Genomic DNA, 14819 nt, shown 5'->3' with positions numbered 1-14819 from the left:
ATTTAATGTAACATTCAATGTCATAATTATAATATTGCACACAATATATACATACGTAACTTTAATGTATTGCTATTATTTTAAATTATGACACTGTAGGTTTTCTCACAAAGAAGTACTCGGAATTATGTTACATAATAGGAACTTAAACAGTTAAATTTTATATTAGTAGACAGAATTAATTACATGAGTTTCATATACTAATTATTCATAATCATACCAGTCAGTTGTTATCATCCAATCTTCAAATTTGTTTTGTACATTTTTGTTACGACTAGTTGGACATTATATGATTATTAAAATTAATTTTATTATAAAGGATGCACCTGAAAATTCCTATTGAATGAACCGAAAATGAATGTTAACTACATCGAAAAGTAAAGAATCGAATAGGAATGTAATACATCATTATGTCAAATTATTTCAAGTAATTTAGATATGTGAACACTTTTTGATCCCATACTTATGCGTGTATACGTTTATTTCATTTATGACTGCATGAATTTTTTACTATATGTAGGATACTGTATTTTATTATGCATTTGTGTACAATAAATACACTGTATGATACTGTATGTCGCGAGAAAGACTAGTGTAAAAATCGTTTATGTTGACACAGGTTTTCACAGACTTATGGCTAATATTTAATGAAATTTATAAAATTTAATATCTGTTATACCAAATCACGACTAACGCTACGTTTAAATGTCATAGAACGTACTTCTGTTCCAGACTTTCCCGATTTAGAAAGACTGGAGGAGTTTGGGTTTGGAGTTGGACTTTGTGAAAGGGATGCTCTTTCATCATTAGTCGATTTTTCTCGTTCTAATCTTTGTTTACTGAACTTTCCCATTCCTGGACGATAAATCTCCATTGCAGGACGGTCCTTTAAATATTTAAGAAAAATAACGTTTTAATTCCAACAAAAAGTTTTAATCAAAAAGTAACAACAATTAGGTTACTATTAAGTAACGGAAATAACGAAACTAATACATACCTTATTTCTAATTCTACGTTCTAATCGTGGATCTTTTTTGTCCTTTTCTTTCTCTTCAATTTCAGTTTTTTGTAAATTATTTTGATCTCCTCCATCTAAAGACTTGTGTCGTCTCAAGCAATTTCCATCTCCTGTACCTCCATCACCACCACTTTCAAGTGAACTGCGTCTCTTTGTAACTTTCGAATCTTTCTTTTCATCAGAATCATTATCATTTTCTTCTTTATTAATATGTTCACTGGATTTAGATTTTTCAGTACCCTTATTAGTTTCATCAGTCGTTAATTGATTTTCTATAAATATATGCGAATTTATACCTCAGTAATATAAAATATTTCATTAGTACATTTAAATTGTTCTTACCTATTTCCTTCTGGTCTTTCGATTGTTCGAAACTTTGTAGAGTTTCTCCTGGTCCTTTTTTTTCGTTGATCTCCTCTTTTTCTGTATTTGCACAATTTTCAATATCATCTTTATCACTCATAGATTCTTCCCTGTCCCTAATCTCGTATGAATCAACCTGCAATTCTTTTCTCTGAGAATCCTCTTCTTCATTTCTTAATTTTGTACTGTTTTCAGTATCAATATTAAACTCTACATTTTGTTTTTTCGTTTCTGCAAGTCTTTTCTTTTCTTGCCTCATTTTTTCATAACTTTTACCACGTTTTTCTTCAACTTTCCTTTCCCTGCAGTCCTTAATATCCTCTTTGTAATCGCACTTTCTCTCGTCTTTTCCATCGCTTTTCCTATCATCTTTTATGCTATCCCTATCATCGCGTCTTCCATAAACTTTTTTGTCATCGTGACGTCTTTGATGTTTTAAGTCTCTTTGATCTTTATTTCTATCTTCAACTCTATCTCTATATCCTTTTGTTATAGGTTTAGCATCTCGATCTCGTGATATTTTTTCACGTAATTTGTCATCCTTCTTAATTCGATTTTTCATATCTTTAGGCGAAAGTTTGTCTCTTTCCTCTTTGTTTTCTTTATTATCCCTACACATTTCTTTGTCAAGATCTGGATTTTTCAATACCTATAATAAAATAAAATTTTTATAGTAAGTAACACATTGTTATTAAATTCGAAAGAAATTTTAATTGGACTTATTATAATAGATTTTATGATAAATTCACAATAAAGGAACACAAAGTTTCACTTCTTTTTTCTAAAAACAATTTCTCTTACAAAATTTAATGTATACAAATTAGTTGATAATCAATTATGTATATCTCAATAAATGCATACAAATTTAGCATACAGTTATTATATGGAAAAGCTATATAGCACGGGCCTAAATTTCATAAATGAGAAATAATTCTTTTCCCTTCATAATCACTTCAATATTCAGTAAATAGTTATCATAAATTTCCATGTTAATCGTTTGCAGTTCCAGTTTCATGAATTTTTACGATATCCCGGTAATCCTTTCTCGCAAAGGGTTCTAAAAGGATAAGATTTCTGATAATCAAACATAACATTGCAACTTCTTGATTTTGATACTTCTGCTGGTATTTGCATTTTCCACGTTTTGTGTAAATTAGTGAATTGTGATTTTGATATTGAAGGAAAATAATTTTTATTGCTGATGTAATGAGATGTATACTTGGTATTATTATAAATATAATTATTTTTCATGTTACTCCAATGATTATAATTATTTTTCTTGTAATTAACATCTTTTTCTTTGTAATTTCTTTCGTAAAAGTAAAAGAAATTCGGACATTTATTGTTATAATGCCAGTGACTGTTAATACGAGACACATTTCTAACACAATTTACATATATCTCTGTATTTTCATTTCTATACGATTGCTGTTGTATAGTCAATGAATTCTTTTTCATTAATGTTGCGTTTATAATTCCGCTACTGGAGACTTCTTCTTTAGATTTATGGGACATATTTAGATTTTCAATAGGATGTTCAAAAAATACGTCTTCCGACTTGATGGTTGAGGAAGTAGAAAGGAAGAAATACTTGGTCTGGTTATCTTCAATGTTACATATGGACTGCAGGGTGAAAAGATTAATATCAGCAAATACAGTAGAGAATAATACTTAACATTTAAACTTAATCTTGTCAGTAATATTAATTTATTATTTTCATAAAAGGTAATAAATGTAATAAAGGAAAAAAGACAGAAAGAAAATAGAGAAAAATAAAAGAATCAAAATACAATAACATATACAAGAGAATATGGATAGAGAAGGAACCGCTGTATTTAAGAGAAGAAATGGGAAACAAGGACAGAAGACTGTTAGTAAGGTACAGGTGTGATAACAAAGTGAAGGCAAAAAAATTTTTGGAGAAAAGAAAGATGCAGAGCACGTGCTAACGGAATGTGAAGGAACTAGAAGTAAGAAAAGCATAGAAATCATATTACATGAAAAAGGCCAAAGAGTAGGAATACTGAAAGAAATGGAGAGGAAAAGATTGAAAAGGTGAAGAGAGCGAGAAAAACAAAACCAAAACAAAGAAGAAAGTAAAAGAAGAGAGAAGGATCAGGAGAAGTAAACTAAGTAAGTCAATTAAATGTAAATAGATTGTAAGCCGGAAGTTCATCCTAACCCGAAAAGGAAGAACTATGTATAATAAATAATATTATTTTCATATTCTATACTGTATTTGTCCTCCTGAAAGTCAGTTTGAAATGTTTGAATTAACAGAATACAAGTCAAGATTATGGCATTACCTTAGATATAATGGGATCATCTTTTGTCCGTCTTCTTTCTAAGTCTCTCCTTCGTCTTTCCTCACGTTTCTCATCCCTAAGACGCTGTTTCTCTTGTTTACGTTGTTTTAAATATTCTAAGAGAGGTGTAGTTGTAATTTTTTTTGGCGTATCTATATTGAGAATATATTAGTATAAATGTATGCATGTAAAATATATTATATATTTATAAGTTTTCATATAATGTAAACTAACTTACTATCTGATGGTTGGTATGAATACTCGGTTTTTGGTTGTGTTACATTGGATTCAGCCTCCTGATTTTTGAGGCTTTCTAAAAAGCTTACATAATAAGGATCTGAGTCTATAGTACCACACTTTAAGTCCTTTTTCTTTCCTACTCTTTTTTTCGGTAATCTTTGAAAGGGTGCAAATTCTACTACTGCTGGATATTCTGTGCCTTTAGAATCCACAAATACATAATTATCAAATTTTTGTCTGAATATAAGAATATCTTGTTGTTCCATAAAATTGATATATGCACGAGAAAAGGCAAATTGTCCCATAGACATGTCAGCTTTTACAAAACAAAGATAGTCATGTTCTGCCAATGGAGAAACTTGCTCTAAAAACTGTTCCTGAGTCATACTTGGTGGTAATCTCCGTATTACTACCTAAAAATATATTTCTCTAGTTATCGATTAAAAATGAATTACAATATACAATAAATTATATTTTACATCTATTATGAAACTTCTTTTAAGTTATCATTTTGTTGCTTTTATTAAAAAAACAAGATAAGCAATTGTTTCATAAGATTCAATTAAAACAATTTTCTATGTTGACTGTGATATTATTTTTGGTGTTTCACACTGAGTATATTTCATTTAAGATCTAAAACTGTATGTCAAACAGTGTCCCTCGTACAAATAAGATTCTTTTTAGAATATTATACTGTAAATGCTTGAAAGTAAAATTGTCATTCTTGCTTGTCATGAGTAACATGATATACAGTAGAAAAACATTTTCCTTTGTCATTAAACGATTCATAACACTCTCAGTTCTATTTTAATCAAGAATACCTTTGTCATAGGCCGACACTTTTCTTTTTTATTATCTTTAACTTTTCCGACATCTGGAGAACTAGTTTGTGCCTCATTTTGTGCGGCAGTCTCAGATTGCTGTGTTTCCTCGGTCATTGTCATCTACATTTAATCAATTTCTTGATAATTAAGGCTTATTCGATATCAATTCGAGTCACTCTGATTAAAAATATTAATTGGGGCATACAATTTTCTTCGTGTCATCAAAATAAACGTTTCCGTTTACAAAGTTTTCGCGGCCATCTTGGTTCACTTACGATGCTATTGGTCTGAGAGATGTATATATGCTTTCATTTATTGGGGAATTTTGTAGAATAGTAAAAATCTAGGGAATTAAAGTATAAAATATAAAACAGGGATGTCGAATTGCCTTCCTTCACACTAATAACTCGAAAGCGGTGTAGGGACAAGCTTACCAAAAGGAACTAGGTACGCAGTAAAATGTGTATTGCATGCTTTACGTGTGACGGTTCGACGGCGTTAGGTAAGTGCTAGTCGAAAGTCGGCGTGCTCGTCGCAACCCCCTTTCTGCTGTCGTCCAAGGGTAGGGGTACGTTAGGAGTACCGTCAAGTACTGGGAAGTTGGCACTCTTGTCTAATTGGTCAGACTCGGTTTTAATTATATGATTCGCTGAGAGGCTTACGCGTAATAATCAAATCATATAAAAAAGTGCATGAAGCAATGTTCTAGACGTCACGAGGGTGGGTAAATACCCCACAGACTCCTCCTTGAATGTCAACGACACATTTATTAATTTTTGTCTACAATAGTCAACAACAACAGCCAGAAATGTCACATTAAAGATATAAACGCTGAATTTATTCAACTACAATTCAATACATCAAGAGTATAGTGTCTGTATTAGACATTATAAAACCTATTCCTGATGATATATATTCTAAACTTATTATAATTTCTGATAGCGATTACAGGAATAATTCTGAGGAGATAACTAAATACATTAAAGATGGGGTTATTCTTTCAGTAAAACAAGGTAAAATTATTAATTCAAGTGTGATAACAATAGGCTTAAAGGAATCAGAAGAGATTAAATATATAAAAGATGTTTATTTTTCAATAAATGTACCTTACTGTAGATGAGCAGTTGAGCTCGTTTGCGAATCTTCTAAATTTCCGTTGAAATTATTTAAAAAAATTTAATTAACAAAATTAATATTTACAAAATAGTATATGTTTCATATTTCATTGAAATCTTTTAATATGTGACTTTGATACGTGAATAATACAATTGATAACATATAATATTTTGTTAGGATTTGTACTTTCTGTAAAATTAGTTAAAATAAATACATATGACTAGAATAGAAAATGTTTATAAATATTATATTTACACAAATTAGATGTCATCTTTTAATTAATGTTTATAATCTCCTGTAGTTGTCACGTTGTTGTGTTTGAGATGCCGATGTTAGAGTTGAATAAATAAAAGGTAAAATTGATGCTAATGCTAAACAAAGGCCTATCACTGGTCTGTACCATACCCAAGCAAAGCCTATTACTAATAGACTAATAGACATAGAAACAGACATTGTTAAAGACTCAATTGCAATAATTCCGCACAAGAATGTAGAATTCAAAATTACTGTTCGTAATATGTTTGCTAAACATGTTGCTGCTAAAAACAAAACTAACCAGCCGAGACCTCTGAAATAATAATTAGTTTAGTAATAACAAATATCATAAAAAGAAATGATAATTAATAAATTACCTAATACTCCAAGTACGCCAATAATTGTGTACATGTTCTAAATGAAACATTTGATCTACTGTCATTTTGTGTTTTCTCTGAAGTAAAATTTCTTCACCGTGTGATGTAACGTATGGTACAATAGTTCCCTTTTGTAACATACCAACTATGGAAAAAATTTCTCCTGCTTTTCCTGCATAGGAGAATTGTATACGTATATCTCCCACCTATAAATAGAATTATTAACTTTAAAACTTGTTATTCATTTAACAACATAAAACTTATACCTGAGGATTCCATAAATCGGAACTATGATAATATAAACCAGAATGCATTTTAATATCTTTACGTTCTGGTCTTTCATCACTGGTAACTTCTATAAAGTCATTGAACTTTTTTTTTAATTCAGTTCCAAGAATAAATGCACCAATTCTAACTTCATCTGCAATTTGTATTTGACTTTTAATAGGTATTTCTTTTGGATTTGTATGACCAGGTCTAATATAAAATTGATCAGAATCAATCAGTTTATCTTTCCATTCTGTTGTATAATAATAATGCTTTTGTTCTTCTGTTACTTCGCCAAAACTGATGTATAAGAATTACCCTTATTAATGCAGAAAATATAATAGATAACATAATAAATTATCTTTTTATTTAAACCTCTAAATATTACCTTCGTTCTTCTTCTATTTCAACCCACTGGTACATTTGGACTCTTCGCTTTAATTTTACACTTGATACAATTACTCCATAGTCAGGTTCAGTTAATGGTTCTGATATTTTTAAAGGACCCGATAAATGTATTAAACGACCTTCGTATTCAGGTAATAATTTTATTGTATTTGGAAGTACTGCTACATTACGCAAAGCTTCATCTAAAGAATGTGCTACTTTCACTGCTCTTCCCTATAATAAATATACATTTATATAAATTTATAATATAAATATTTTCATATAATAAAAGAAAAAGGCATATACAAACCTCATTCCAAAATAAAAGACACATGCCAGTTGCAAACATAATGAGCCCAATGATAGCAGTAAGCCACGATTCTCTAAATTGCTCGTAGACTGTCATTGGAATATTCACAGGTGCAGGCTGTCTTTCGTTGACTCTATTTTGATGAAGTGGCTCGGCATTTACCCTTTGAGGTTGTCCATTTTGCTAAAGTAAAACGTAAATTTTTATTTTAGAACACTGTGCGATTGTTTACTAGTGAAAGTATTGTTATCTATTAAATAAAATGTAAAATACATAATTTGTATATAATTAAATGTGATATAATATAGCCTACATTACATAAAACTCATTAAGATGCATTCAGAAATAAGTACATATCTATTCGAATGCTGAAGCAATTTCTGTGCTTACATTTGCGCGATACATTTCAATAGATCACATTATACAGTAATGACAACATTCAACTTGTCCACTAAAATCTTTTATTTAAAATAATATTTTCCATGTAATTTGAAATCAGTTCAGACGAAACTGTATTGTAATCAAATCTTATTTTTGAATGACAACATTTAAAATTGGACCGTGAATCATAGACGACTTTTGAGAATAGTTCATGCTATGAATGTATCCAGTCAATTTTATGTATTTATGTATTCTATATACAGAATTGTATGAAAGTACATATTAACTCAATCTGACTTTTAACATATATATGTAAATGTAAAGAAAACAATGTTACAAATTTTGTTTTTATATTGTTTTATTATAGGAAGAAAAAATCCGTAAAAAATGATCGCTGTATGTGCAACGTTGCATACATTATTACAACATGTGACATGGACACATCTAACCAAAATAATTTCCTAGAATATTTGTACTAAAATACATTACAAATTCATAATTAATAATATAATTTAATAATTACAATTCAAATTATAAAAGATCTTCAAAAGGATATGAGGCAAGTTAACAATTGATTAAAATGATAAAATAAAGAACTTAAATCAAGGAAATTTTAATATTATGAAGTTGGTACTCATATAGACGTTCGTCACAAGAAATACATGTGATCTGGTGCATTTTTATCCCAAAGTTGTGCAACCACACATCATGTTGACGTCGATGTGTGCAATTGATATTTTCAAGTTCTGTAGCTATATTCGTGGAATACATCTTTCATATTTACATAAGTATTTGTGTATTAAAAATTGACTTTTGAAAAATAAAAAAGTGCTCGTGTAGGAGATATTTAAAACTATAATAACGTAAAAATAAAGGTGATGAGAAATATTAAGAACATAATTATATCAAATATTTTTTCGCGTAGTTGAAAGAAGCACACGATAAACAGATTTTGCCTATGTAGAGTACAATTACTAAATGTGCTGTGTATAACTTAAAAATAGCTAATTATGTTAAAAAAATTACACAAAATTTTGACATGATACAAACTTCAAAACATGCAATTACATCTTCATTATTTTTGTAGTTTTAATAATGCAGTGCAGATCTGGGGAACATTTCCCTCGTTGTTGCATTGGTCTCATTACTTTAGTAATACCAATATCATTAACACGTTAATCGCTATTTCACATACATAAATATGTTAAGATGAGTACTTAGGTGCTACATTATTAGCAGCGCAGCGTAAAATCAAGTGAGTGTGGTGGGGATGGTTCATTAGGAGGGGAACGGAGACCGTGTGATCCGCGGCCACTAGTTCACTAAGTGGCACTTAGGTATGATTTAAAGAATGTTCCAATGATCTAAGGATGAAGACTAACAGAAGAAGAATAACGTAGGGTATTAACATGAAGTGGATTATAATCTCATGTATTTTATGCGTATTCGGTTGTTTCAAAGAGTTTAGACCTTCTGAATCTTTTGTCACTGATTATTTAACCGGCCCATGGAAAAATTTTACAGATGTTCAAGTGAGTATGCTCGGTATTGTTTGTAGTATTTATTAAACTAGGAAAAGTTTTAAGTACTTACTCGTTTCTAACGTAATGTTTTAAAAACAACCATGACCCAGTAAAGTAAATGTCAATTTATCTTATTCAAAGATATAGTATGTTTTTGTATCATAAACATAGTGAAATCTCTTTAACTAATAACGTTACAAGTTTTAGTTTTTTTTATAATACATAGGTTTAATTAGCTTATTATGTATTATATATAATTAAAACACCCTTTCGCTTTGACATATCATGTACAATGTTCATGTACCATGTTTATATCTAATAAAGTATTTACGAAAATGTAACAAATTTTCCAGGTTAATCAAGAAATTTTTCCTATCTCTACGTATTCTTACTTTGCAACTTTGATTATTGTATTTTTAATAACAGACTTCGTACGATATAAGCCTGTTATAATTTTATGCGGTTTATCTGGTGTCACTACTTTTCTACTAATCACACTTGGGAAGGATCTCTTGTCTATGCAAATTGTGGAATTTTTTTACGGCTTATTCCTTTCGACTGAAATAGCGTATTACACTTATATTTATGCCAAAGTTGACAAAAAGCATTATCAAGAAGTAACAAGCCACACAAAAGCAGCTTCTTTAATCGGTCGTTGTATGTCTGGTATTATCGCACAATTAACAGTTTCTTTAAATCTATTAAATTATCATCAATTAAATTATCTTACTACATCAGGTATTTACTTTTATACATCTAACATTTTTAAGTAGTAACAATAGCTAGCTGTTACATTATATTAAGTATCAAATAAATTCTATTTTCCAGCCATCGCAGTTGCTACATTATGGGCTTTCTTTTTACCTTCTGTTGGGAAGTCCATTTATTTTCATAGAAATAATGAAAATTCTGTTTCTGAAATAAGTAATGAAACAGTATCACATCAAAATTTAACTGTAGCACCATATATATCCGAGCAGCATATTGAACATGTTTCTTTCAATACAAAGGTTTCGATATTACATAAAATAAGACAAGCTTATATTTTTTTATGGAGAGATTTTTTAGAAGCTTATTCAAATAAACATGTAGTAAAGTGGTCACTGTGGTGGGCTTTCTCAACTTGTGGATATTTGCAAGTTGTTAGTTACATACAGTTACTTTGGCAAACTGCAGTTTCTCATGATGATAAGATCTATAATGGAGCTGTTGATTCCCTTTATACAATCATAGGTGAGCAAACAATTATTATATTTTATTGTATTGAAACATAATTCAATTTTTCATTGAAGATTTTTCAAATTATTAAAGTTCCATTCCTAGAATTACATCAGTAGTAGATAAGATATATATAATCAAAATGATGCTTAATCAATAATAGTGATTAGTTGGATTTTACTTCATCTTTAATTTCTCAATTTATAAATTATGAAGATTTGTGTTTAGTATAGTTGAAACTTTCATTAGAGAAAATATTATATTATAAGAGTATAAATATGTCTTTCTACTTTTGTAAATAGGTACAATAACAGTATTTTGTATTGGAAAAATGCCATTTAATTGGTCCTTAATAGGGGATATAGTAGTATCAATTATGTCATTTATGGAAGGTATTTTATTATTAGCCGCCTCATATAGCTACAGTATTTGGCTGTTATATGGCTATTATATAGTATTTGGAATTATTTATCATACAATGCACACTGTTGCAAGGTACTTGTCAAATAATCTTTTACAAAATTTCTTTTCCTGTATTATATAGTAATTTTTTAATCTACTAATTTACAGTTTTGAAGTTGCAAAGTGTATATCAGAGAACAGTTATGGTTTAATATTTGGTGTGAATACTTTTTTTGCACTGTTATTACAAACTGTATTAACAGCTATTGTAGTGAATGGAAGCTTAGGATTAAGTCTGAGATCTCAGGTAAGATTGGAATCTAAAATTCAGTTGAAACCGCACATGTAGTATACACAAAATATTTTTCAATTATACGAACTTATCTGATTAAGAAAATTATATAGAAATTTTTATAATTTTACATGTAATGCACGAATATTTTTTATTTATCTTACATATACTTACATTCTTTGTTGGTTAGTATTTTGTAAATTTCGAAATTATCTTTTCTGGATTTAGATTTATTTACTAATCGATTTAGATTGATTTACATTATTAACAAAAATATAATAGAAATAAAAGTAAAAATGCATTTTTAAATAAGAGAATATAAAATAATCTTTATGGTTTTTTATGTCAATTCTTTAAATTATTAAAATTATTTAAAAATTTTACTTTACCTTTTTTCAAATTAGTTGTTTGCTGCAAGCTCTACTAACTAGTTAAATTTATCTGTATAATTTGAAAATAATCTTTTTTTTCTAGTACTTCACCTATGGTGGTTATTTCATTGTGATAGCAATGTTGTACACAATAATAGGTATTTTTAACATTGCTCAATATTTTAAGAAGGGTAAAGAATTCAACATGTGGACAAAGAATAAGGATCTTACAAATGTACAACCTCAGAATGAAGAGACATCATAAAGTCACAAAGTCCTAGTTGAAACTGTAATTGTTGTACCCAGCTAAAGTGTAGTTCCAAAAACTTTTAATGAACTCTACATAATTTTTTATTGTTTATTTTTATTTTCAAATGAAACTATTTTTATATTGTTATTAGAGTTATTGTTAATAAAATGCATATCTGGACTGATAGAAATAGTACTATGCAGTATTATATTGTTGTGATTGCTTCTTGTCACAAATGAGAAAAGAAAATGATTACATTGAGCATATGGATTATGCCATTTTGTATAGAAATATAAAAAACCTTGACATTGTCCTTTATTAAACATAGTTCTTATATAATAATGTTACTTATTCTATCTTCAATTTGTTACTTTTAATCTACACTTTTTTAAACGACAGGTTTATCTTTCTTTGATAGGATGCAATAAAGATCTTATTTTATCTAAAACCGCTTCCCTACATTTCTGAAAATGAATTAAGATTTTTACGAGGAAGATTCTATAATTCTGACCATTTTTAGAAATAGTCTACAACGTCGCTTACTGTTGAAACCGTTTGGAACAAACATTTTCCCAGCTCATAGCGTGAATTCGCGTTCTTGTTAAATCGTTTGAACAACTTCCACCACATTGCACAATCCTGTACGGCCTGCCTAAACTCCTCGTTAGCATTACCCATTGTATCGTTTCGTATTACACTAGAGACGAATTCCATTGACTCGTCCTCGATTATTTTCGAGAACATACAAGGATAACTGTCGCAATCGTTAACGCTCGCTAGCAATCTCTCAAGGAGCAAAGTGTCTTTCAAGCAAATCTGGATTATCTGCACCAGCGATTATTGCGATAATAATTTATAGAAATAAAAAAAATATTTTCATTAACGGAAAGAAAATATTTCTCAAATAATTCGGTCTAGCTGTGATATTTGTATATTTCAATTTATTTAAGTAAAATAGAAATACATAATTATTGTCCTTGAAGCTATCAATTGTAAGTTGTGTCTATTTCAACGTTTTGCTAACATTACAGTCGATTTTATATATGTAATATCATAGTTGACACGGTCAATATCAGCATATTATTTTTCGTAGTGTCAACAGATCGTTGAAATAATTTTTTCAAGGTTTGCATCTAATATCCAAGGTGAGAATCATACGATGCCTATTGAAAGCCTCAAAATCTTTAATAAAAAAAATATATTTTTCTATCTTTTTAATGAATAATACTTCCAGCAACTAAAGTTTTCACGTGTTTGTTGTAGATAAATATATATTATGAGTACATTGCAATGTAATTGCCTTATAAATATTCTACGAAAAAAATAATAAAAAGTAATACCATGCTTTAAAGATTTAATGGTACCGAGTATTATATTTACCATATTTGGCGGTACAAGTATAGGATAAGCTTCGACTAGACTCTTGTCTGATTTATCAATGTCAATGTTTGCGTTATTGTACTCAACAAGTCCACTTACAATTTCAAAAATACCACTTACTGATAACATTATCAGGAAACCTGCGTTAATATTAGATTTTCAATTTTCATAAAACTATTCAAATGTAAACTATATTCGTACCTCGCGCGGAGACGATCATTATAGAACTAGTTCAAATACTTTATAAAATTTTATTCATGAAATTGCTTGATTTATTGATATTCCTCTGGCACGACTAATTGTAATATGAAAGCAACGAAGCTTGTCAAGAAAACACACGCGACACGATGAAACCGATACAGTGGTAATATTTACAACCGTGAGAATATTCAAAGACACGAATACAACTGACTTTACGTTCTAGGATTTTATTTGCACATTATCATTGAGAACTGCACAATATTTTTATCATATACACATATTTATCAAGTCTGGAATTTTGTTGTTATTCGTTCTTTTATTGTCATCAGAATGAAATTGGAATAGAACGAAATAAAAATTTGTGAGACAGTTCACGTTGTACTTGAAATTGAAATGAGTTCCAGAACAGCACAAGTTCACTTTTAAACGTTATCCATGTCAGTCATTGATTTAACCGTTTTCAGCTTACTCAGACTTATTTGATAATATTAAAAATTTACACGTAATAAATATGTACGTGTAGCTAATGTTTGCAGCAAGAATCAATAAAATAGATGATGAATGAATGAACAAAGATGAAAAAAAATTGATTTTCTCGAAATGTTAATGGGTTGACTTGTGCTGTTTTGAAATTTATGGCTTCAATTTACGATTCTCTCATATCAGTTTGTGAACAGCATCGAGAACAACGGATTCGCAAGCTTTAGCAGATTCTCGTGATAAGCATAATCCGACTTCTTGGAGTCGAGATAACTCCGCGCGTTCTTTCGTTAAAGGATATTCTTCTAAATTGTGCTTAGGTTTCGTCGTCACCGTTAAATGTAATCGATTGAGTTCTTTTTTCTCTTCAGGATTCAAACGCTCTGTAAAATTAATATTCATAGCGTAGAATTAGTGCAAAAATTAGATACGTTCTACCATTGAAATCAATTAGAATTTTGTTTGATGTACAAACAAGTTTAAGTTCTATCAAATAATTATAAAAATATATAAAATTAAGAATTCATTTTAAAATGAAATATATAAAAATTAAGAATCAATTTTAACGTAAAATATATAAAAATCACGAATCAGTTTTAAGATAAGATTTATACAAATTAAGAATTAATAATTACAGTGATTTTACAATTGCAAAGTATTAACCAGCAAAATAATTGTATTAAGATCAACATGAAATATTTTAACTATAAAACCTCAGAAAAACAATAATTTAATTTTTAATGATGAATTAAAAAAGAAAAGAGTTTTTCGATTAATATTTGAAATTTGTGTTTCTATTTTTGTTTTTTTCAATAATAGTACTTATTAGTTACTTTTATTTTCGAGATCTTTAATTTT

At 29.0% G+C, this 14819-nt stretch overlaps 4 protein-coding genes across 9 annotated transcripts in view; 1 reads left to right on the top strand and 3 right to left on the bottom strand.

Annotated features, from left to right (window-relative positions):
* Nucleotides 1–672: 672 nt before the first annotated feature.
* On the bottom strand, nucleotides 673–5311 carry Upf3 (UPF3 regulator of nonsense mediated mRNA decay). The gene is made up of 8 exons (XM_031975081.2): nucleotides 5186–5311; nucleotides 4957–5094; nucleotides 4749–4871; nucleotides 3926–4340; nucleotides 3688–3839; nucleotides 1361–2030; nucleotides 998–1290; nucleotides 673–886 (listed from the first exon to the last, which is right to left on the bottom strand). The coding sequence occupies exons 3-8, from the start codon at nucleotides 4869–4871 to the stop codon at nucleotides 674–676; spliced, it is 1866 nt and encodes a 621-aa protein (XP_031830941.1). The 5' UTR covers nucleotides 4957–5094; nucleotides 5186–5311; the 3' UTR covers nucleotide 673.
* Nucleotides 5312–5818: 507 nt separating this feature from the next.
* Nucleotides 5819–8243, bottom strand: Tmem43 (Transmembrane protein 43). 4 transcript variants are annotated; one of them, XM_031975088.2, is made up of 6 exons: nucleotides 8182–8243; nucleotides 7464–7646; nucleotides 7155–7387; nucleotides 6766–7066; nucleotides 6500–6705; nucleotides 5819–6435 (listed from the first exon to the last, which is right to left on the bottom strand). In XM_031975088.2, exons 2-6 carry the CDS (start codon nucleotides 7557–7559, stop codon nucleotides 6153–6155), a joined length of 1119 nt encoding a protein of 372 aa, XP_031830948.1. In that variant the 5' UTR covers nucleotides 7560–7646; nucleotides 8182–8243; the 3' UTR covers nucleotides 5819–6152. The 4 variants fall into 4 exon arrangements, with proteins under 4 accessions (XP_031830948.1, XP_076228951.1, XP_031830947.1 ...); XM_076372836.1 differs by having other exon boundaries at nucleotides 8132–8234; XM_031975087.2 differs by lacking the exon at nucleotides 8182–8243 and adding an exon at nucleotides 7777–8118.
* Nucleotides 8244–8510: 267 nt separating this feature from the next.
* Nucleotides 8511–12095, top strand: LOC116426145 (thiamine transporter 2). Of its 2 annotated transcripts, none has more exons than XM_076372425.1 (7): nucleotides 8511–8719; nucleotides 9084–9376; nucleotides 9721–10105; nucleotides 10196–10600; nucleotides 10888–11080; nucleotides 11156–11294; nucleotides 11754–12095. In XM_076372425.1, the coding sequence occupies exons 2-7, from the start codon at nucleotides 9254–9256 to the stop codon at nucleotides 11913–11915; spliced, it is 1407 nt and encodes a 468-aa protein (XP_076228540.1). In that variant the 5' UTR covers nucleotides 8511–8719; nucleotides 9084–9253; the 3' UTR covers nucleotides 11916–12095. The 2 variants fall into 2 exon arrangements, with proteins under 2 accessions (XP_076228540.1, XP_031830558.1); XM_031974698.2 differs by having other exon boundaries at nucleotides 9054–9376.
* Nucleotides 12096–13138: 1043 nt separating this feature from the next.
* The window catches only part of LOC143175118 (uncharacterized), an 11592-nt gene continuing 9911 nt past the window's right edge, over nucleotides 13139–14819 (bottom strand). For both annotated transcript variants that reach the window (XR_012999772.1, XM_076372427.1), the window contains exon 3: nucleotides 13139–14344. Coding sequence is in view for 1 of the 2 variants with exons in the window: in XM_076372427.1 (XP_076228542.1) it covers nucleotides 14336–14344 (9 nt within the window). In the remaining variant the exon portion in view is untranslated. The remainder of the gene's footprint in view (nucleotides 14345–14819) is intronic.

Source organism: Nomia melanderi, chromosome 12 (assembly GCF_051020985.1).
Source record: "Nomia melanderi isolate GNS246 chromosome 12, iyNomMela1, whole genome shotgun sequence".
In the NCBI taxonomy this organism is placed as follows: domain Eukaryota; kingdom Metazoa; phylum Arthropoda; class Insecta; order Hymenoptera; family Halictidae; genus Nomia; species Nomia melanderi.
The sequence above is the reverse complement of the archived record's forward strand: the minus strand, read 5'-3'. Positions and strand labels throughout refer to the sequence as shown.

What these genes read in the sequence shown, in the direction of transcription:
- Upf3 (XM_031975081.2), bottom strand. Translation starts at nt 4,871, where the DNA reads ATGACAATGACCGAGGAAACACAGCAATCTGAGACTGCCGCACAAAAT. An exon ending in AGTGTCGGCCTATGACAAAG is followed by an intron (nt 4,341 to 4,748) that starts GTATTCTTGATT and finishes ATATATTTTTAG; the next exon opens with GTAGTAATACGGAGATTACC. An exon ending in TTCATACCAACCATCAGATA is followed by an intron (nt 3,840 to 3,925) that starts GTAAGTTAGTTT and finishes TTCTCAATATAG; the next exon opens with ATACGCCAAAAAAAATTACA.
- Tmem43 (XM_031975086.2), bottom strand. An exon ending in GAAATAGAAGAAGAACGAAG is followed by an intron (nt 7,067 to 7,154) that starts GTAATATTTAGA and finishes CTTATACATCAG; the next exon opens with TTTTGGCGAAGTAACAGAAG. An exon ending in CCGATTTATGGAATCCTCAG is followed by an intron (nt 6,706 to 6,765) that starts GTATAAGTTTTA and finishes TTCTATTTATAG; the next exon opens with GTGGGAGATATACGTATACA.
- LOC116426145 (XM_076372425.1), top strand. Translation starts at nt 9,254, where the DNA reads ATGAAGTGGATTATAATCTCATGTATTTTATGCGTATTCGGTTGTTTC. An exon ending in TTCCCTTTATACAATCATAG is followed by an intron (nt 10,601 to 10,887) that starts GTGAGCAAACAA and finishes TTTTGTAAATAG; the next exon opens with GTACAATAACAGTATTTTGT. An exon ending in ACAATGCACACTGTTGCAAG is followed by an intron (nt 11,081 to 11,155) that starts GTACTTGTCAAA and finishes ACTAATTTACAG; the next exon opens with TTTTGAAGTTGCAAAGTGTA.